The following is a 21710-nucleotide window of genomic DNA, read 5'->3' as shown; positions in this document are numbered from 1 at the left end:
ATGGCACATTGCACCCTATCTATGCTAATTGCATAAAAACGATACTAACCGCTACAAAAAGCCCGGGACGTCGAGCCGGTTGCTCATTGTGAACAAGGGAGCCGTAGCGCTCCCGAAACGTCATTTTTTGTTTGACCATGGTCAGTGACCAGTGAATCTCATCAAACTCCAAACTAGTATGCTAACACGCATACCTTCACATAGTGGTAACTGCCATATTATACGCCCGACTGAATGCCAACACTCGTGTTCGCTTGCCCGTTTTTGGAAGATCGTTCAGAACTCGCTAATCGTCGACGCTTTTGTCTTTTTATTACCTGCCCCGAATTCTGTTCTCTAGAAAATAAAAAACACTAGAGCCTCATCATGTCTCAACGAGGTGCAAAAAAAAGGTGCGATTTTGTTGCACTGTTTTCTCGCGCTCTTGCCAGTAAACGCTCTCAGTATCAAAGAGCACTGCAAGAAAGGTGGCGAAGAAGCCTGTAAAGGTCAAAAGTCGACTGCAAATGAACTTTTATTCGCCGGAAACACCGCTCCGTCCCGGTCCGACGGCTTTCCTTTTTACCACTGTGATGGCTTTGTCCGCATGGTCGTTAAGCCGTTCTTTGTGTCCACGGATATCTCTTTCTCTGCCTATTCTGGGAACGGATTCGGCCCGGTTTCCAACGAGGCAATTTACCGCAAATTAATGAGATCGTCACATCAGCAAAGAGTTGGAGAAATAAGCATCACTAAGCTCGTGAATTTTCACATAACACCTTAGAGTTCTGGCGCTGAGATACTTCCGACGGAAATGCTTCCAAGATATCTATGCACCCTTATCGTGTCGGCTTCGCCCGGAAGGACTCCGCAAGCCTGCCTTAGTGGTGACACCCGAATAGGTTTTGATACCTACTGCGATTCTTCTAAACAGCACGAAAATCTTTGTGCAGGGGTGCTGGATGGTGGTGGTGGTGTGAATGTACAGTCAGAGCCCGCCTTTCAGTGGCCGGTCGGCAACTGCTTCGCCTGACTCACTGATTTAAGTTACTGTGTCTCTACCGCTGTTCCGTAAGGTGCAGTGCCATCTAAAACATCAAGAGTGATCATGGCACTCACTGACGCTCCTTTTGGTAGCCCTCAAGGTACACGATGCGTGAGACGTCGTCCAATGGAACATACAGAGGTGCTTAAACCACCTCTCACGACGAGCTTGACGCGTGCGCTTTCGTGGCGGAGTCTCCAAGCTTTTTTGCTTTCAAATTGTTTTCCTTCTTTTATTACATACGAGTGGGACCTTCATGTTCCTAGAAACTTGAAAGCAGCTCAAAACACAGTGCTATTGTTGCCTGACCCCGGAACCGAACGCAACGACGGACCCAGAGCCGGCACCTTGTTGCCCCGCCTGCGGTCTCGCTCAAAAACCCATCTCTCCCCATTTGATCTGGGAGTGCCGGGCCGATGCCGGACCTATAGGTAGGGGCAGCTCGACCGTATTGTGATGCCGACGTACGTAAACTGGATTCAGCCAACGCGAGGACCGTCTAATTCTTTAAGGGTGGTGCTAGACTCGCTTGTGGCTTTTGCCAAGGAGTCGGGCATTTTGCACTGCCCACCTCTTCACATGCGCACTCTTCCTTTAGGCTTCGTTTCGTTCTGTTTTAATAACTTAAGAACCGGCCCCTTTCGGGGTATCACATAAGGGGTGGGTTACATATCAGGGGTGAGATTACTGGTTTTTTTTTATAGGAGCAAACGTCGCTGGGCTGACGTGGGGAAAGCCGTTCCAGATGATAGCTGTTCGGGGAAAAAATAAGCTAGCAAACGTAGCCGTTCTAGTGAGCGGTCGAGCAACATAAAATGCATGCGTAGTGCGGTGGGATATGCGTGAAGGTGGGGCTAGGTATGGAGGATGATTGAGCGAACTGTGAAATATCTTGTGGAACAGACAGAGGCCAGCTATATGACGACGAGTGCTTAAGGCTTAAGGGCCATCACATCTAGATTAGCATACTTTCGCTCAACTCATTGTCGCCGCAAAAAAAAGGGCATGCGACCCAGCTGGCGAAGCGAGCGGAGGCGAGAGCAACGATGAAGCAAGCGGTGTGACGTCATACCAAACGGCGCAGCGGCTCCGCGGCGAGGCGCGCGGTGTGACGTCACGCCAGCTGGCGTGGTGGATTCCGCCAGCTGCGGCGGTTGCTAGGCAACGGCTCAAGGTCGGTCTGTGTGCCTCCTCGGAGCTCCGCCACAGCGAAATCGCAAGTTCGTGGCCAATGTAGCTTTCGCTACAAAATGAATGAGCTAATAATTACTTAAGCCACGTTCAACATACGAAAGCTCCACGCGGACAATGAGAGACACCGCAAAATGCGTGGATACATCAGATGCGGCAATGGACGGTGATGCGGAACGCCGAATCTTTGTCATCATTCAATTGCGCGATCTATGCAACAAACGGAAGCGTTCTGAGTGCTTTTGAATCATCATTTTTCATTTACTCATTTCTTTATTTCTTTACTCACTGCAATTAACGCAACAAGCGCAAATGCCGTTATTTTTTGGGGCCCATATTACACTATGTTTTTGTACTTTCGGTTCGAACTGAGAAAATAATATACTTTGAACTCAGTATTTAAAATTCGATTTTAACGGGCAACAGCCACTATACTCGACATCCACGCCACGTGTAGCTGGATAGTGTGTAAGAGTTGCACTAACTAAAAGGAGAAACTTATCAAGGTACGAAAGCTAGGTGCGTGGCGAGACGGTGGTGCCTTTGGATTAAGTAACCCAGTTGTGCCTTTGGGGATATGATGCCTCTACCTTGCACGCAGTCACAATGCTACCCTCCTTGTGATGTTGGACGAGGGAGGCTGAGGAAAGTGGTAGAGGGTGGGTCTTGTGACGAACCCCTTGAATGTGCTCTAGGACTAGTGGCTTCCAAAACTTTTGCAGGCCTCCCGCAGGTGAGCCACTCCAAGGCTACCTTAGGAGAAGTGTTTGTGGTAACAATTACAAGGTTGATTTGGATTAAAATCTCCACAAACAGTTCGGACTCCTCGCCTTAACCAGAGACAAAACACGCTCTTTAAAACCGTTGGGAGTCGGGAGCACCGCCGGCCACACACAGACCAGGCCATCTTTCCGCCGCTCACGGATCCCAGTTCCAAAATTACATGACCTCGGGACTGCCAGCGGCCACACTCGACTGACATGCGAGGCTGCCGCAAAATCAACTTCCCGTGTAGTCGCTCCCGCGCCTCCATTCTCTCGTATTCCCGCCATAAAACGACTGCGAGCGATTGGCCGATTCTTCCTCCTTTTCTTTAGCACGGGTATTGTGCACAAGTACTCCAAAGAGAAAACGAAAATAGAATCAAATGCTAGCGGCATCTTCACACGCTGTGAGCAATGGCAAGAAAAAAATGAACAAAGCACCCATTTCGACAGATTCGTACAGGGTTGTCGTTCTGTGCTCGGACGAGCCGAGAAGCGAACCACGAAAGCAGTTGCGCCTCCATCGGGCATAGCAGGGATGCGAAAGCTGACATTGCGATTCCATATGTGGTCGGTAATGATGAAAGGAGGGGGAGGGGCGGAGGTAGGCGGTCCGCACCTTGCGCTCAGCCTGCTTTCCACACCCCTAGGCGACCTTAACGAGGCTCTGGCGTGCGTCACACCTCCAAGCTTTTTGTGCTTCCCCAGCGCATTCGCTTTCTTTTCTACAGCGCGTTTGTGCCGTGACACATGCCTCTATAGAATAGAATGAGAGGCCCCATCTCCTCGCCAAACGTTGTATGCTTCATTCGGATACAATTCAGGAACGAAGCAGCAAATGCCCCTTAGAGGAGGCCCTCTAACCAATGGCGTCGACCGATTCTCGTGGTTATGTGGTTGACCCTTTTGACTTGCAAGCGTGAAATCGCAGGGAGTGGCAGTTGTTTGGTTTGGTTTATGGGGTTTAACGTCCCGAAGCGACTAAGGCTATGAAGACGCCGAAGTGGAGGGCTCTGGAAATTTCCACCACCCGGGGTTCTTTAACGTGCACTGACATCATCGCACAGCACACGGGCCTCTAGAATTTCTCCTCCAAAGAAATTCTAGCCGCCGCGGCCGGGATCGAACCCGCGTCTTTTGGGTCAGCAGCCGAGCACCATAACCGCTGAGCCACCGCAGCGGCTGGAGTGGCAGTTGTAAGGAGGTTAACCATGACTTAATCGGATTAACCAGGGTGGCATGAAAATCGGTCGCCGCCTTTGGCTGGGGATCCTCCTTTGTGAGACATCTGCCTCTTCGTTCTTGAGATGTATTCCAATATAGAGTAGCGCTGTCCATTCACAGCCTTCCGCCGCTTAGGGATGTTGTTTACGTAAGTAGGTTCCTCCACTGGATGTAAGGGCGTTGACGCGAAACTACGCGTAAGCATCACGATTCTCGTCTGGTGGACCAGGCAGAGCTGCTGCAGTCTAATTAGGGGTCCTGAAATAGAGGCTCCACACAAACCGAAGAGAAGGCTATTCTATAAACATTCATTCATTCATTCATTCATTCATTCATTCTGTCTACTGCAACAGTTTGCCGTTAGAGTCCGTCGCTGCAGTCAATACATTAGATACAGTTAGCATGAAGCGGGAGCCCGCGAGCAGTCAGTGCGCATGCGCAGATCACTCTGAGGGCGCCAGATGGCGCCCTCCGCATCTCGCATCTCGTGAACAAAAATCCGCATCTCGTGAACTTTGAACATACCTATACAACAATTTTGTGCTGAATCAATGGTAAATTAACTGCTCGTGGAGTTAAAAGGGCGGATATATACCTCAAATAACTTCTGACCACACAGGAATGCCACATTACGAGGTCTGTTAGAAAAGTATCCGACCTTTGGCTGTAGAAAAAAAAAACTTGCATAACTGGAGCGTTGCAAACCTAGTCACCTTCAAACTAGTCTACTTGGGACTCCCCACACTTCTCCCAGCGGTGCTGCCATTGTGGGAAGTATTCCGAAAAGGCCCCTTTCGGAATGGAGTTTAGCTCAGCTGTCGTTGCCGCCATATTGTTCTTCCTTGTCTGAAATCGCGCTCCTTTCAATGGCCTCTTGATTTTGAGAACCAGCCAGAAATCGCAGGGGCCATATGAGGAGAGTAAGGAGTCTGTTGAACAACAGGAGTCTGGTTTTTCACCAAAAAAAAAAATCTGAATCAAGTGCGAGGAATGTGCAGGAGCATTGTCGTGATGGATGCGCCACTTTCCTGTTGACCTCAACTGCGGTTTCTTGCGCCGCACATCATCACGTAGGCAACGGAGGACATCCCTGTAGTACTCTTTGGTTATTGTTTGACCCTGTGCAGTGCGTACTCGTGGTCTGCCACACAGAGGGAGTCAAAGAAAGCAGTCAGCATCACTTTCATATTGCTGCGCACTTGGCGGGCCTTCTTTGGTCTTGGTGACGTGAAATGCTCCCACTGTGACGACTGGGATCTGGTTTCCGGGTCGTACCCGTACGCCCAAGATTCGTCACTATTGATTATGATGTTGATGAGGTCAAGGTCACTGTTTGTGGAATCCAGCATGTCCTGTGAGACTTCAACACGAAGCTGCTTTTGCTCCACCGTGAGCAGCTTCGGCACGAATTTCGCCGCAACTCTCTCCATGGCGAAATCTTCGGTGATAATGGAATGTGCAGAAAAATTGCTCACGTCCACCTCTTCCTCAATTTCTTGGATAGGCATGCGACGGTCCCGCATCACCACAGCGTTCAGTTCGGCAATGACCTGATCATTTCGGCATGTTGATGGCCGATTGAAGCGTGGCTCGCTGTCCACCGATGTGGGGCCGTCTTTAAATCAATTGTACCACTGCTTAATCTGTGTGCTGCTCATAGCATCTTCACCGAAAGCCGTCTGAATATTCCGAATGGTTTCCACTTGGCTGTCGCCCAGTTTATGGCAAAATTTGATGCAGTAGCGCTGCTCCTGTCACTCCGCCGTTTTCCTTGCAATAAAAAACCGACGAGAGCACTGGGCACTGCCTCACTCAAACGCTGCTTCCCAGCGACTGACGCTATCGGCAGCCGGGAAAAAATTCATGCATGCGCACGAAGGTTCAAGGTCGCCTGATGCAAGCGCGCTTGTTTCATATCCATAAGGTGTTCGCAAAAAAAAATGAAGTCGGATACTTTTCTAACAGACCTCGTATAACAACTAAAAAACCGTGCAGATTATCAATACGAAATAATTTTTGCTGAGAAAAAACAAACCAAAAATTGCTTTAAAAAACACACGAAGAAAAAAAATCTCCGCTGAATCATCAAAAATAAAACCAGAACGTCCGACCCATAACGATAATTATAGAGGGAAGTCGTCAAGGGTAGTGCACTAAAACTAGGCGCGTTTTTATTGCGAGTGTGCATTTTCTTGAGACGTATACTATTTATCCTCCTCAGTTATCTTTCTTGATACAATGTTTCATGGGTGTGGTTTCACTTCTTTCTGAAAAGCGGCAACACAAAATAAGCGGGGACGAAGAAGTAGAAACATGGACGACAGGACAAGCGCTATCAATTGATGCTATTTCTTTTCAAATTTTATATTTCGCTCTGCAATTGCCAGGAAGGTACCCACAAAAGGGCTGCGCTTTTTCCAACCAGTCGGTCTTGCATCTTCTTGCGTGAGCCTGCTGCAGCCTGCATTGGTTGCCATCATGCAGATGAAGCTATTGTTATTTTTACAGGCTGCTCTTCAATTAAGTCATCGCTTCGCGTTTCATAACGCATAGATGACAATCACGCGTCACACACAAGGAAAGGTGTGTGTTCCATTTTCTGCGAAGAAAATACATTTGCTCCTAAGAACTTTAGAACACGCGAACAGTCTACAAGTGCCGTTTTTTCTTTACGTAAACTGGCGCGAAAAACGATGTGCTAGTACTAAAATGGCGCGAAGTCTTTAATTTCGGATGGGCTTTAAGTTAACTTCTCCATGGACGAATAAAAATTTACTTTTTCTCAGTGTTAATCTTGCCGACAGTGGTGAGCCTGCATGTGTACGGCGCTCATCCAAGAGCGGTGAGACTGCCTCCAACTCGGAACAGAAATCGATCATGCCCGCATGGCACTGGTCTGTATGTGTCTCACCCAAAGCCCCTGCGTTCGTCGAGATCTCTGCTGTGACAACACCAGTCCCATTCAATGCTCACCGAGAGCCCGTTCCATTGCACAGTCCCAGCGCATACATGCCAGAGGCATTCGTATGGCAATGCTACTCGCAAGCTTTTGCAAACTCGCTGCTTCGGTTCTCCCGTATTGGGTATATCCGAACCGACTGTCCCTGCACTATTGTGCTCAGTAGGACGTTCGCTGGTTAGGTTAGCGTTCAGTGAGCGTCTCCTTATGCAGTGTGTGTCATGAACAAAAATAAATGGCTGTTTGGTAAAACCGGATGCCATAAAACTGTCCGAGTTTGCGAGTCATGCCTTGCCTATGCATTACAATGCATAGATGGACGTACGTGGGGCTGCATGATGCATACGCTCTTATATTTATTTATTTTTTTACAACCGTGCAGAACTACCCTATTTCCGGCATCCGCGCTCCATTAGCGATGAGGAGTGTTCGGGTAGTTGATAAAGAAGAACATATTTCCGTAGTCAAACGAAATCTGAGAAGGTCTAGGAAATCTCACGTTATCACATATGTACTAAACAACCACGAACGACGTGCACACTAAGGAAGGTAATAACCTTCGAAAGCAAAGGATATAGTCTGAAATATTAAGTTTGTTTTCTTCTTTTTTACACACAGACCATAACGAGGGGTCAGTTTCACGATGACATATTGCAGAGAGTAGAAGGAAATACAAAATAGAGCAGGAGGCGTCAGCCAAACCTTCAACCTCCGGATGTTGCGGGTCGTAGTTTTCTTCAAGTATTCGACGTTTTCAAATATGCTGCTGTATAAAATTATCACTGAATTACTCTCCTTTTCGAAATCACAGCAAATGGCAGCAATATTAGTATTATAATTTGCTTTATTTTTTATTCAAGAGCTACCCCGCATTGCCCGAAGGCTTTATAGCAGGAGTGTTAGAGATTGTCAAAAAATACATCTTCACTTGCAGAGCCCACTTGCATTTCGGAAAGCCAGTACAACTGTTGCACTGTTTTAACAAAAAATAAAGTTCCAATGAATGTCTTTTAAAGAAGCTGTCTTCTTTTCACCTTGTTATGTGGAAGAGCGCCTCATATCTTATTGCATTTTAGTCCTACAGACAACCCCACGTGATATATTACGGCAGCACTTCATGTGCCGACCGGTTCGTAACCAACTCGGGTTCTCATTCTGCTGCTTCAATTTCAAAGCGCCCCATTTTGTCAAAAACGTCGACTTCTCTGACTGCTTTGAGAGGTGTGGCCAGTTCCTCGTTCGTGCAAGCGTCCATAGTGCTCTTCATGCAAAGCGTAGGTACTTGCTGCCTTTAGGTCTTGCAATGCTCCTGGACAGCTCGGCGTCGCATTTCAAGGTTTCTTACAGTGCCTTTCCTCTCGTCACCCTTCGTTTTCTGTCGTGTCTGTGTTTATTTTCGGCGTCAAACTATAAGCGTGCTGCAATCCTCTTCCGCGTAGTTGAAAGCTGACGTCTCTTTCAACGCGCTGTAAGAACAAAAACAAAACTAAAACTGGTCGCTTTACGTAGCGCTCCTTAAGGGGCAACTGCACCACTTGCTGAGAATTTCGCGATATTTAAGTTTTCAAATCAGTATAGGCCTTAGGTAAATCATGTGAAGTGTTTTTGCACTATAATTTAAAATAGGGACGTAATCGTTGATTAAAATTTGCGCTTCTCCTCAAAGGACCGGAGGAGTGCGGAGAAGTTCGATATGACGTCATGGAAGGTATGATTTCAAATTACCGCTGTCCTCAGCCACACCCCACCGTGCCTCGTTGGATGCTGCCAAACAACGCTCGGCAGGTTTGCCTTCTGTGGCGTTGGTTCCTTTAAAGCAGGAGTTTATGGGGTGGAAATTTACCGATACCTTCAAGGATTCGCCAACAAGCGGTGGCGAAGAATGGACAGTGCCAACACCTCGACTAAATCTTGGTAGGGAATGCCTTCAGTACACTCTTCCATCTCTTCTAAATAGGTATATCCACATTAACCTTGATTTGTTTTCTTTTTCACGTCGTGAACTACATAATTTGTTTTTGAATAACATGGTTGAAGTTTCATTATGTATACATATTGCTGTTTCGTGTATTCTCTAGTGCTTCCTTGATGTGCTTGTTTTTAAAATTGTATAAACTCTTGTGTTGCCTCCCTGTCAATAATTAGGATTGTAGACTCGTCAAGCTGCCCAAAGGCAGCTTTTTTCTACGATTCCTCCATCTGTAGTGTTAAATGGGAAACAAACTTTGAACTTTGAAACTTGAAATGTCATCATGCGGCCTCCACATGGCGTTGTGCGCTGCAGAAACGCTTGAAGCCGTCGCAATTTTATTCGGCGATTACATAACCATTTCAAATGATAGCCCGAAAAGATTTCATATACTTTACCGGCAAATTTCACACATTTGACCTTTTTAAGCTTGTCGATATCTAAAACATACGCAGTTGCCCTTTAAGGCCATCGGCAGTGGCACAACTTGTTGATCAGGAGTCGCCTTCTACAAATAAAGCATGCAGGCTGACCTGTGACATCAAAATCTAGCTGACTTCTCTATTACACTCGCATGTACACGTTCTGTTTCTTCAAAAAGTTCTTCCCAAGTTCTTTAACGTGCTACTAAAATAGCGTGTGTCACTTTCGTCTTAGTACAGGACGCTAGACGATGTTGCGGCTGACATGTACTGAAATGCCACAGATCGATATGGAGACTCTCAGGGTTCGACGACCTATCCCCCCAAACAAAGATGTCTGTGAGGAAACGAAATGGGAGGTCCGAGTCAAATTTTACACAAAACCTAGAATAAGTATGCTCTAAACCCGAAATAGCCTTTGCAGTAGAAAGACAGTAACTGCCTTCTAGTGCAATCCCTTTTAGCGGCCGGGATTGGTGCTCAAATAACGGGGTAGATTTCCAGCCCTAAAAGTACGGAATACTTACGGTTGGCAAATGAAACAAATTCCTTCTTCAAAGAGTGCAAAGTTCTAGAAGCTACTAATGTTTTAACCAATGCTTCAATCGCCAATGTTTGCTAGCCTCAAAACCTCCGAGATCACGTGTGAAGGCATTATTCCGTCACTAACTGCATGAAGTTACTATGCTTTGCAGTGGGAATGTTTCTCCGTTTCCAAGAAAGAGCATTGCGTATATTCAGTGATAGAAATCGACTTCGAGACTTAGCAACATGTCTGCCCTAAAGGGAGCACGGTAACGGACAGCTCACTTCCTATTTACTCTCATATAGGTTTATTCACGTTTAGGCTGCAAGGAAGAAGGCTAACAGAGTTTTAAATTATTTTAACTGAATTATGCCAGCATTTGACAAAAAAAAAATTCTTAATGCAATCCGCCAAAAAATCGGTTGCTAAAATCATCTGTGATATACGCTCATTTTCTTTAATTTCAGAGGGACACCTTTCCGTTTCCTTAAATTATATTTCTTTATAACTTTGCAGTTGTAGTACAATGTAACCACGTAATAATGAAGTGAAATGCAACTCATTTCACCGCGCCTTTCTTTGCACGTGCCTAACAAGCTCCAAGCCGTAAAGTCCTTTCCTGGAAGGACAAGGGAATGCAATCTCTCTGTCTACGAAGTGACGGCGCGCACTTCATTAAGCTTTTCCCAGGATTTTAAAACTCCCAAGATACCTACAGCGGCTGATACTGAAAGGCTTACAGAGCTCAAACAATGCGCCGAAACGACTTCCAATTTATCTCCCATAAGCGCATCTGCAGAGAGGGCTTCATCGCTCGTCTCCTGCTCGTAGCGCTGTTCGAATACTGCAGCTGATGCGCAGAGGTTTCAGCGACGGTGCAAAGAATTGAAGAAAGAACGGATGTCGCCTTGATCAAGCTTGCAGATGAATTCTTGAGACTCACCGTTTAAAGTTATAACTGAGTGAGCAGTTGAATCAGAAAAAAACTTCACGCAATCTTCCCGTTCTTTCAGTTTTTTTTTTCACTGTCCCTGCGACATTGTTTGAAATGAGAGAATTCTGTAAACAGCAATCAAGATTGCGCATTGCATATTTTCATACTTTCTGTGGGCACCCCGCTATACGACCATGTTGTACTCATCTTCCGTAGCAGCCCTACTCATCGAGGGCAATGCAGTATAGAAGTTGCTCAGAAAGTGACGGTTAGCGTCATCCAAAGACAAAAAAACTGACGGATGATCGTACCACATATGACGCGATAGCTCGGTATTAGCAGTAATGGTTTTGCGTTTCGCCATTTCAGTGATCGCCTCTCGTTGTTTCTTTGATCTGATTTCGCCTTCGGTGGTTCGCTGCGCTGCTGCATGAGTTTCGTGTGGGTAAAGGCGCTCTCTATCTAACACACACACACCCACACCCACACACCCACACACACACACCCCCACACACCCCCCCACACACACCCTCACACCCCCCCCCCACACACACGCACACACACGCACACGTACACGTACACGCACGCGCACGCGCACGCACGCGCACGCGCACGCGCACACGCACACGCACACGCACACACACACAACCACACACACACACACGCACGCACACACCACACACACACACCCACACCCACACACACACACACACACGCACAAACACACATGCACGCACACGCACGCACGCGCGCAGGCACACACGCACACGCACACACACACACACGCACAAACACACATGCACGCACACACCCACACGCGCACACACACACACACACACACACAAGCACACGTGCACTCACACGCACACATACATACGCACGCACGCACGCACACGCAAGCACACGCACGCACACATGCACGCACACACACACAAATACACACACATACGCACACGCACACACACACAAGCAGACATGCATGCACGCACACACGCACGCACACGCACACCCGACAACATGCAGTCCTTACTCTCCCCTGAAACAAAGCTGTAAGGCACATCGGAGTCGTATTTATCTCAAAACGGCGTTAGTACTTGTGTATTACCACACGCGCAAGCACGCGCGCAAGCACGCACACGTGCACAAATGGGCACATATGCTCACATGTTTCAGTTTTTTCGCCAAAAGAGGACTTATACGGCTTGCACACTTAAAAACGATGTGGCAAAAGGGGTGAGATTAAACTGGGCATTCACACCAGTTCCAACGAAAATAATGTTTTACGAATGGACCTCCAAATCAGTCTTTCACTTGTAGTTGTAATAACAGTAGGGACAGTAGCTGTAGTGGTGTCAATAGTAAAGGTTGAATAGTAAAGGTAATAATATTAGCAGTAGCAGCATAGTAGCGGTTGTAGTTGTAGTAGGGCTATTAGTACTCGTATTAATAATAGTAGGAGCAGTAATGCTGATGGTAATATTATCAGCGGTGGTAGTAGTTGTAGTGGTGGGATTGTAGTAGCAACGGTAATATAAGTAGTGGTGGTAGCAGTAATAGTACTGGTAGTAGTACTAGCAGTAGTAGCAGCAGTAGTCGTAGTCGTAGCAGCAGCACTAGTAGCAGTAGTAGTAGTAGTAGTAGGTGTAGTAGTTCCAGTACTACTACTACTCACCTACAGCATTATTATGAGGAGCTCAAAAATTTGTAGCACAGAGTTACTATTTTTCTTTTAGATCCACTCTTTCGTTTACACCAATCGCGCTATACTGCACTTGTCTCAGGACAGCTCCAGCGATCAACGCTGCTATTTAGCCACACTGTATGGCTCACTGGCGGTATTGCTTTAAGTTTGCATGTCTGAGTGTGTTATGTATACAACATGTTGTATTGCGCAGGGGAACTTGAATTCTTCTACAATAAGCAAAGCAGTGTGAGTGGCATAACGGTTGGCCGTTAATTTCGCGAGAAGTGGGGCGCTGATTTTAAATATTCAGCGCATTTTGTTGCGTTGCGCAGTTTTAGGAACATATGAGGTGAAGTTTTGCTAGTGGTGCGAAGTTCTTTTCCAGCAGTAAAACCCACCACAATGTTCGGAATAGAACGACGCGGTAAAAAAAAATTAATACCATAGCGTTAATGGTCCTGTTCTAAAAAAGAAAATCCTGTGTCGCTATTGTCGGCTTTCGCTTTCTCAGCGTCGGCGTTGTGAGCGAGAAATCCCGAGTATGGCTCTGGCAGGTTGTCGCCGGATAGTAACCTCGGAGACAGGTTGGCTAGGTACCTAGGCAGTGAGGAAGCCTTTGAGCTATTGTGTGAACCCGGGAGCTTATACGTTTATCGCTGAACAAAAATCACGCCCTAATGAAAGCTAAACTTAACAAGCGGTTTTGTGCCTTGCTTTACGCACTATTTACCATTTTGCATTTGTTTTTAGAAGCTGTGAGGCTCGAAATATGACTTCCTAGCAAATGCTTTTTTTTATTTATTTGCACATAATATCGGTCCTAACTTGGGCACAGATAGGGGCGGTCATTGAAACAAAGAACGACATGAGAAAATGCATAGAAAGCCGTACATCTGATATGGGTTTGCTGGTGTGAGCAAAACGCGATCAGTACGCACGCGCACACACAATTGATATCGACAGTAGGAGTTATACAGTATCAAGAACAACATCATTTGCTCGTATTTTTATGCGCTTCTAGAATACGAATTTTGTGCTAAGACATTATTTCCTCCACAGTTCCCGCCCCACATTTTCTAAAGTATTCACATAGAACGAGCTGTCGCTTCCACGGCGCACTCCTTCTCATGTGCACTGGTTTTATCTCAAGGCTACAAACGGGGCAGCTGGCTAAGGGTCAGATGTCTACATCTCTTTAGACAGATGGAGAAAAAACAATGAAACGTTCAAGCATCTTATTTTTCTTTCTTAGTTTATTACGCCGTTTCTCGGTTTGCTACGCACTATTTAAATACCCCTCTTAATATATTCGATTAATTACTTCATGTGTAACATTCGTCCCAACCTCATATTTTACGGTTCTGTACATGACACGATTTTCAATCTCATGGGGAGTTTTGTAACTCATTTTTTTTTTACTGCATGCTTACCTTGTGTATAATGACGCATGAACTTCTTTTTTGTCCCTTCCTCTGGTACACCTTACTCCACATAATATTCCTTCCTTGAGCTTACATGTATTTTTGAATAAATAAATATTTACCGTCGAAAAATTTTATTTCGCTCTATTCTTCTGTATATCTGTGCCGCTAACCACCCAATAGGATTGACAACAACCCGTCACTCTGCTCCTTTCGCCAATATAGACCAAAATGCCTGGAATTTGAGATTTGCGAGCTTATCTGAAGGTTCATCCTGAAAAAGAATCGTCAGCAGACCGATCTTTTTTTTTAATAGCATTGTCTTTTTTTCCTACAATCATACATACATTTCATATCATATCATACATTTCCTTGACTTTGATGTATGAAGTACAAGATTGACGGCTTCTATTATGAAAAGAACGGCCGCTCAGGCGAATAAAAGCCGCAATCACGCTCCCGACGATAACGCGAAAAGAAGACGACACTGAAGCTATGGCGATCTTGCAAACTTGTTCCGTGAAAACGAGTAGGCTTTAGCGCGCGCGCGAAACAAGTTTTTTGAAGCACCCAATAGCTTTTAAATCCGACCTAGGGGAACTATTTCCGAACCGTTGAGCCTTCGAGCCCGCGGTCCCTTTTTTCTCCTTCTGAAGGAATCAAGCTTCCATGCTTTCGATTTTTTTCTTAAGATTGTTAGCTTGAGTGTGTCTTTCACCGAAATTTTCCACGACTACGTTTGCTCCATTTCACAGTGTTTGCTTACTGTCACGGAGCATCTTTGCGATCCTTCAAGCCTTCGAAGTGCTATGCAACGCAGATTTATGTTGCCGGCAAAAGCCTAGAAAACCTGAACAAAAGATTTTACATTTCGCGGTTCCCATAACACGCCGCATGTCACTGAACGTCGAAGCTGACCTGCGGTTTTGAATGTTTGATGCAGCCGATTAATTTTCTAAGCACACCGCAACGAATCGGTTCGAGCGCAGGACCGTTTTACTAGCAAAATTTCTCATCCTCTAGAATGATCAGGCTAGCTATCAACTTGTTTCCGTAGCATTCCACATGACTCTGCAGTTTTGTCGCGGTCACATATCAAAATATCGCCGTAGACTAACGCGGTGATTGTTACTGGCAGGAGACTGATGATGCTACTTAGTAATGCCCAGTACTGTGCACCGTTCAACTGCGAAAATCTGGAAACTTCTTAAAAGAGAAAGAAGTACATTTTCATTCCAAGAAATATACAGGTCTTCAGTTCCCATCCCTCCCTCTATTTCTTTTACGCCTCCTTCTTATCTCTCCGCTATTGCTGGAAAGCCAATCAGAACATCCATCACGTTAAGTTCCCCGCCTTCCTTCATTCTCTTTCTCTCTCTCTCACGGATCACCTCGTTAACTTCTAGGTCTTGAAATTTGCGGCCAGTTTGAAGTTCCCAGCGTTCTTTCTCTGAGAAGTCCGAAGAACTTTGGGAAGTGTCATTTGTTGGATAACCAATGTTCTTTCCTCGTCCTCCTCCTCCGAACTTTCTTCCCTACCTCTTTAAATCTCACAACTTTGAGCTGCGCTAAAAAGAGCCCCACAGCGTCCAATGGCAGGAAGCGAACTGAACTCTGCAAATTTCACAACGTGTGTACAACCGTAATGCAGATGTCTAGGAACTGAACATATCTCACTCTGGCGACGTGTGAGTGCTACCAAATTTATGGAAGTCCCACTGTGGGCGTACGAAATGAAACATTGAGCGCGTCTACGTGCTTTCAGAGCGCTCGGCCTAAGTGCACTGCTGTAAACTATGTTGAGATTTTCGTCACTTAGAGGGGGTGTCTGAACTGATTCAATATGACGGCAATACGGAGAACTGCTTCCGGGGTCGGCCTGACTAAAGTTGCGCTGTTTTTAAAGTTTTACGGTAAACTCGCACTTGTTTGTCTATGCTCGTAACCTCGTGTGAGCCGGTCTCAAGATGCAAAAAAAAATAGAAACAAGAGGAAAGGAAAGTATTGCTGTCGGTCGTTTGAAAATGGTCGGTGTGAAAGCGGAGAGGGAAATGATCGATCCGCGTTTTGGAGAAAATATAAAACGAATAATATCCATTATGAAGCCTCTGCTACAGCGGGTGTATAAGAAACAAAATTTTTCCAGTCCCTGCAGCTTGAATCTGAATTAATAAAACTGCGCCTTTTTGCCCTTTTCAGAGCTCAAACCGTCCGACTGTCTCAATTTTCTGAGAGACATTGTATTGGGCAATCGAAGTGCCAAAGTATTCGGAATAGAATTTAATTCGAGCGACGCTATTATATCACCCCCTCCCTCTAGTAATAACAAAGAATGATATCATCATACACGCATGCCATAAAAATTAGAGATTATTGCGGTGACCCGCACTCGGAAATGCGAAACCATTGACGCCTCCTGGGCACTCGTCACCTCTCCTTATAATTTTATTTTGTTTGTTAATTAATTCAACCACTGAATTAGCGCATTATCTTCTGCTCTAATTAAATATCCATTTATTTACTCTGATTATACCTTCTTTTACCTCTATCAACCATTTTGGGTTTTCAAATTTGGTGCATGCTTGCTTTCCCGTAAACTTACTATATTCCCTTTTAGCCTATTCAGCCGTCCAACGGTTTGTGCGGATAATTAACTAACTAATTATTCTATGTCACTCAAACATTTAGTTCGATTACCACTCATAAAATATGTTTCAATTCATTTTAAACTTCATTTCCAGTCATTCGCCTATTTTTCCACTTTTTTGTCATCCAAGGCTGTTTGCCCGTCCACTAACTACACCGACGTCTGCGCTATTTCGACGGCTCTTCCACATTTTTGGCTCTAATTAATTAATCATCCTATCAACATTTTTTTCCCGCAGCATCCTCACATCCTCTTTCGATTAGAACCATTCGTTTGATGCTTCCCTTCTGAGAACGTCACAACTGCTGCGGACGCGTTTTGCAGACACGACTCCGCGGACATAGCCTAGAAATGCTTTTGCATTAATAAGGCTTCTAATTTTTGAGACAGGCTTGCACAAAACACTTTGCGCTTAAAACACGGGCGCTAGTGACGTGTGTTCAGCGCCGCTTTTTAAGAAACAGCGCCTCGCATTTAGATATACTGTTCTATTGCGGACTAATCATGTTATATAGGCTGGATGCCTGGTAAGAAATGTTCTATCACGTCCCTGAAAGCGTCTCACTATAGTCTGGAACCAATACATGTACATTTTCTAGTTAGTAGAGATTTATACTTCTCTGTTTCTTTCTGTATCGTTGGGACCAGAAAAGTCGGGCAGTGACACTAGCATCTGTTCAACCTCGCTACCGGGCAAGTATCTGCGTAACAGCATTCCTAAGATGTATTTTAACACGACAGCTTTAATGGTCTTGTTATTAAGAAAATCCGGAGCCATCATCGTTGGCGTAGGCATCGTCGGCATTGTGAGCGAAAAATCCCCAGAAGAGTAGCCAGTATAGCCGTTTAGGTCACGTGGCCTTGTGACGTCATAACAACAGGTCCCCCGGGTTGTCCACTTGTGGTCAGTTGGCCACCTGTTAAACTGACGACAGGGGCAGGTGGCAGTTGATTATAGTCGCTCGGAAGGAGCAACTTGGGTCGCACAAGCCCTACAGGTGGCAGCACCTCCCATCTCAAGGCAGTGGAGCAATGCTTAACCGCTCCATCACTGCGCAAGGAGTGGTATGATCACTCCCAGGGATCTTCATTCATTCATTCATTCATTCATTCATTCATTCATTCATTCATTCATTCATTCATTCATTCTTTCGGTCGTGCATTCTTTCTTTCTTTTTTTCCTTCTTTCTTTGTTTCTTTCTTTCTTTCTCTCTTTCTTTCTTTCTTTCTCTCTTTCTTTCCTTCTTTCTTTCCTTCTTTCTTTCCTTCTTTCTTTCCTTCTTCCTTTCCCTTTTCTTCCTTCTTTCCTTCTTTCTTTCTTCTTTTAGTTCATTCGTTCGTTCGTTCGTTGATTGATTGATTGATTCATTAGTTAATTCATTAGTTAATTCGTTCGTTCGTTCGTTCATTCATTCATTCATTCATTCATTCATTCATTCATTCATTCATTCATTCTATTCGCGCCGAGACAGAAACACATTTAAGCAATGCTTCGCACCGAAAAAATCCAAATCCCGCTTAAGTTGCATAGGAACAGCGAAAAGCGGAGGGTATGACCAATTTTTAATCATCCCGGAAGTGGTCTGGGATAAAAAATGGGGCCGGCCCGCCTCACGCTGGGATGACAAAGACACGCAGAGAGATAAATGAGAAAAAGAAACAAAGACATGAAAATATTAAGAGAAAAAATAGCAACGAAAAAAAAACAGTGTCGCCGAGACGAAGTGGTCAGAACGCGTTAGACTTTCAAGATGCTGGGAAGAGATGTTGCTCATCACGAAGTAAAGGCGCCTTGCGGCGCGGTCGAATGAATTACGAAAAGGTGTCTCCGGGTCGGGGCTATCTAGCTCGGGGCACAATTTGTTCTTCTGTATCCTTGTTACAACTTAGAAGACCGAAAGTTAAGGAGTTTTCTTCCTTTTTCACGTCATCGATAGTCCACTTAACTCATTCTAGATTACTTTTTTCATCATTGAGTGAAGCACATATGTAGAACATGTTTTCTTTTCCTTGCGTGTATTTTCTTGCTCGCTTTTCTTTGTTTTGTTTGTTAACATGTTCGTTTATTATTCTTCTTTCTTTGTTTTTGTTTATCATGCAGGTCGACACCGCAGTAGTCGAGGAACTGTATTGGTAGAGGTTACTTCATATAACGACTGATAACTATTGGCGGTCGCCTGTCTTTTTGTTAGCAGAGACTGTACGACTGATTTGTTCGTCCCTAAATACACAGGAATCTATGAAAACATGAACAGTTTTTGAATGGTTTACAAGAAATCGCCTACGACAACGCTTGAAAGCTTCTCCAATCGTTTGCGCTGTTTTCGCACTGCGCACTGAGCAAGAACTGCGCTCTCGAATTCAGTTTTTTTCTTCTCTTTAGGCTTGTAATAAAGTGCGGATAAAAGACCGAAGAGGAGACCTGGCACCTATTGGAAGTTAAACAAAAATATCCGGTGGATAACTAAAATCGTCTGTCAGTGCAATAAGCATGAAACGAAAATAATAAGAAAACAAACAAGTTGACCTTGCAGGCGAAAAGGCGCGCGAAATTTTGCTATGGGTTTTGGATACTCGTCAGGTGGAGTTTATGTGACGAGTTTATTTCATTAATTAGAGAAACCTGATTCTCATAGACGTCTTCTCTATTGATTCACGCGTAAGCTGTTCTCTTGCTGGAAAATATTCAAGCAGTCTTACTGGTCTACCTATGAGATGCATGGATATCTTAACGCGACTTTAATAACTCCATGCTTGTGGCGATACTTCTATTGCTTGTTAAGCTTTAGTTTAATAGAGTCGTGTTAGGCGCAGTCAAGGCGAAATAATTTTATAATCTGAAGCCTATCTGACGTTAGCTGCGCTCTTAACGCAAAAGCTCAAAATATTCTCCTCAAACAGTGTTAGTATAATTGCGACGTTTGGTACTTAAATAGAAGAGGACAACTAAAAAATATCATGGATACGCTGGCAAACGGCTAAGCTCAAACTCTGCACAAATGCATTCTCACCGAGTGCGCATGCAAATGGGAACAAATTCTTTCTCCTTTCCACTGCTTTCTCTCCTCACGGAAGCTTCCAATGAAGCCTCTGGATTCAGTCGAGGTTATATCCATCTTCGCCTCCTGCCTCTTATTAATCTTCTAAAGGCGCCAAAAACCACACACACACGACAAGAGAACGGGACAGAGCGCCTTGTGTTTCTGTTTGTGGTTCTTGTTTGAGTGCGTTGTTTTTGGCGCCTTTACTTTACAGTGAATTACCAACTAGCCCAGCAAGAGCTTCTTATTAATCTTCTTGCTCTTTCAAACTCCAGCCAGTTAGCATGGATAACATACATTCCCACCTGCGCAGTCACGTGTGCAGGGTGCGCTACACTTGGCATCGGCGTAGTGCGCGTTACACTTAGATAGGGGTGCTCTCAGCGTTATAAAAGTGAGCATCAACTTCGATCGTTATCCATGTGAGAGTTATCATTATCTAAGTGAGCTCTACGCTTCGGACGGAAAAGCGTTGCTGTGAAAATGCATTCCTGCATTAATGGGAAACACGACATCCTCACAACGGAACCCACCCGCTGCGTGCATGGCCCATCCTTCCTTCTTGTTACCGTACCCTTTCACTTGTTTCGGTGCAGAAAAGCGTGCAGAGTACCTCGTACCAACCACGGCCTTTGTTGGCGACTCGGAGACGCAGTGGAAACGAGTCTGTAGGCAAAGATAGATGAGGCGATCTTTTTTATTTTTTTTTCGGGCCGCTTCCAATCTTCCGCCCATCTCATACACGCGCGGATTCCATCTTGGGAACAACGAAAGACATCGCCGCGATCCGCCGAGCCGAGGCCTGGCTGTTATTGAGGCGCGCTCTTGGCAAACGCGCAGATTGCCCAACCGTGGATCCCTTCTTTCGGCTGTCAGGTGCAGCGGGTCTGGTTCGACACGCTTCAAAACAACACAGGAGCTCCGGGGCACGTATTGGCACACCGAGGGCAGGAGCGACGGGGATGACGAGAGTTTGCTTCGGGCAGGACCGAAACCCGCGGACACTACGCGGCAGATGACTGCTACAGAGCTTGCGGGCATGCCGCAGGCAAACTATTCCTTACTTCTTCCATGGTATCAAGAATCCCGTCTGGAACGACACATGTAAGGAGTAGTCCTTCTTGTGTAAAACGCGCTGATGCAACCGTCGACTTCAATATGCAGAACGTTTCACTTGAGCTTTTACACAATTTTTAAAAATAGGCTTTCTGATTTAGAAGAGCGCTTTTGATGGCATGGCATTTTCCAATGTGTAGAACTTCAGAATGCAATTAAGATTTGCTAACTAGCGGGCTGCTTAACTAATAATGAAGAGTTAACTTTTATTTGTTACCGTTAAGCTCCTAAATAATTGAGAGGTATGTAGCGCAGTGCAAGTAATATCTATATCAGTTTTTATAATTTTGCAAATTTGGTTACTATCGGTGCTGTGGCCCAACAACGTCAGCCTATATCGCGCCAAAATACATGTTTTCGAGAAGCTTGAAGGCAAAGTAACCCCTCCAGCGGACGTAACTCGTCGAAATAGCCAAAATTTGTTGGGTCACAGCACCGAGGGTAACCGCGTTTTCGCCATTCTAAAAGCTGACATGGATAATATTTACGGTGCGCTGCACGGCTCTAAATAATTAAGGAACCTAACGGTATTAATTAAAAAGTTAACTATTAATTATTAGTTAACCATTTTGCTAGTTAGCATGTCTTGTATTGTTTCTCATGTACTACCCCGCTGACAAAGATATGCCGAAAAAACCGCTCCTCTAACTCAAGAAGCCTATTTTTGAAAATTGTGTAAAGTCCTACGTGAAACACCTTGTATACGTTGTAATCGACAACTCTCGAGTTCACCTCATAGTCGCAGAAAATGATATCGCAGTGGTGAAATGGAGTCGCTGCAGGTACTG

At 45.2% G+C, this 21710-nt stretch overlaps 2 protein-coding genes across 2 annotated transcripts in view; both read right to left on the bottom strand.

Annotated features, from left to right (window-relative positions):
• Positions 1 to 5726, bottom strand: part of LOC149336632 (uncharacterized) — a 33300-nt gene extending 27574 nt beyond the window's left edge. Inside the window, 1 exon segment of the mRNA XM_089553615.1 lies at positions 5679 to 5726. Within this exon segment, the coding sequence (XP_089409741.1) occupies positions 5679 to 5726 (48 nt within the window).
• mfr (ferlin family C2 domain-containing myoferlin misfire) overlaps positions 1 to 21710 on the bottom strand; it is a 320505-nt gene that overhangs the window by 189361 nt on the left and 109434 nt on the right. The gene's annotated exons all lie outside the window — the stretch shown is intronic.

This window comes from Amblyomma mixtum, chromosome 7, assembly GCF_055824585.1.
Source record: "Amblyomma mixtum isolate Tamu chromosome 7, ASM5582458v1, whole genome shotgun sequence".
Taxonomy (NCBI): domain Eukaryota; kingdom Metazoa; phylum Arthropoda; class Arachnida; order Ixodida; family Ixodidae; genus Amblyomma; species Amblyomma mixtum.
The sequence above is the reverse complement of the archived record's forward strand: the minus strand, read 5'-3'. Positions and strand labels throughout refer to the sequence as shown.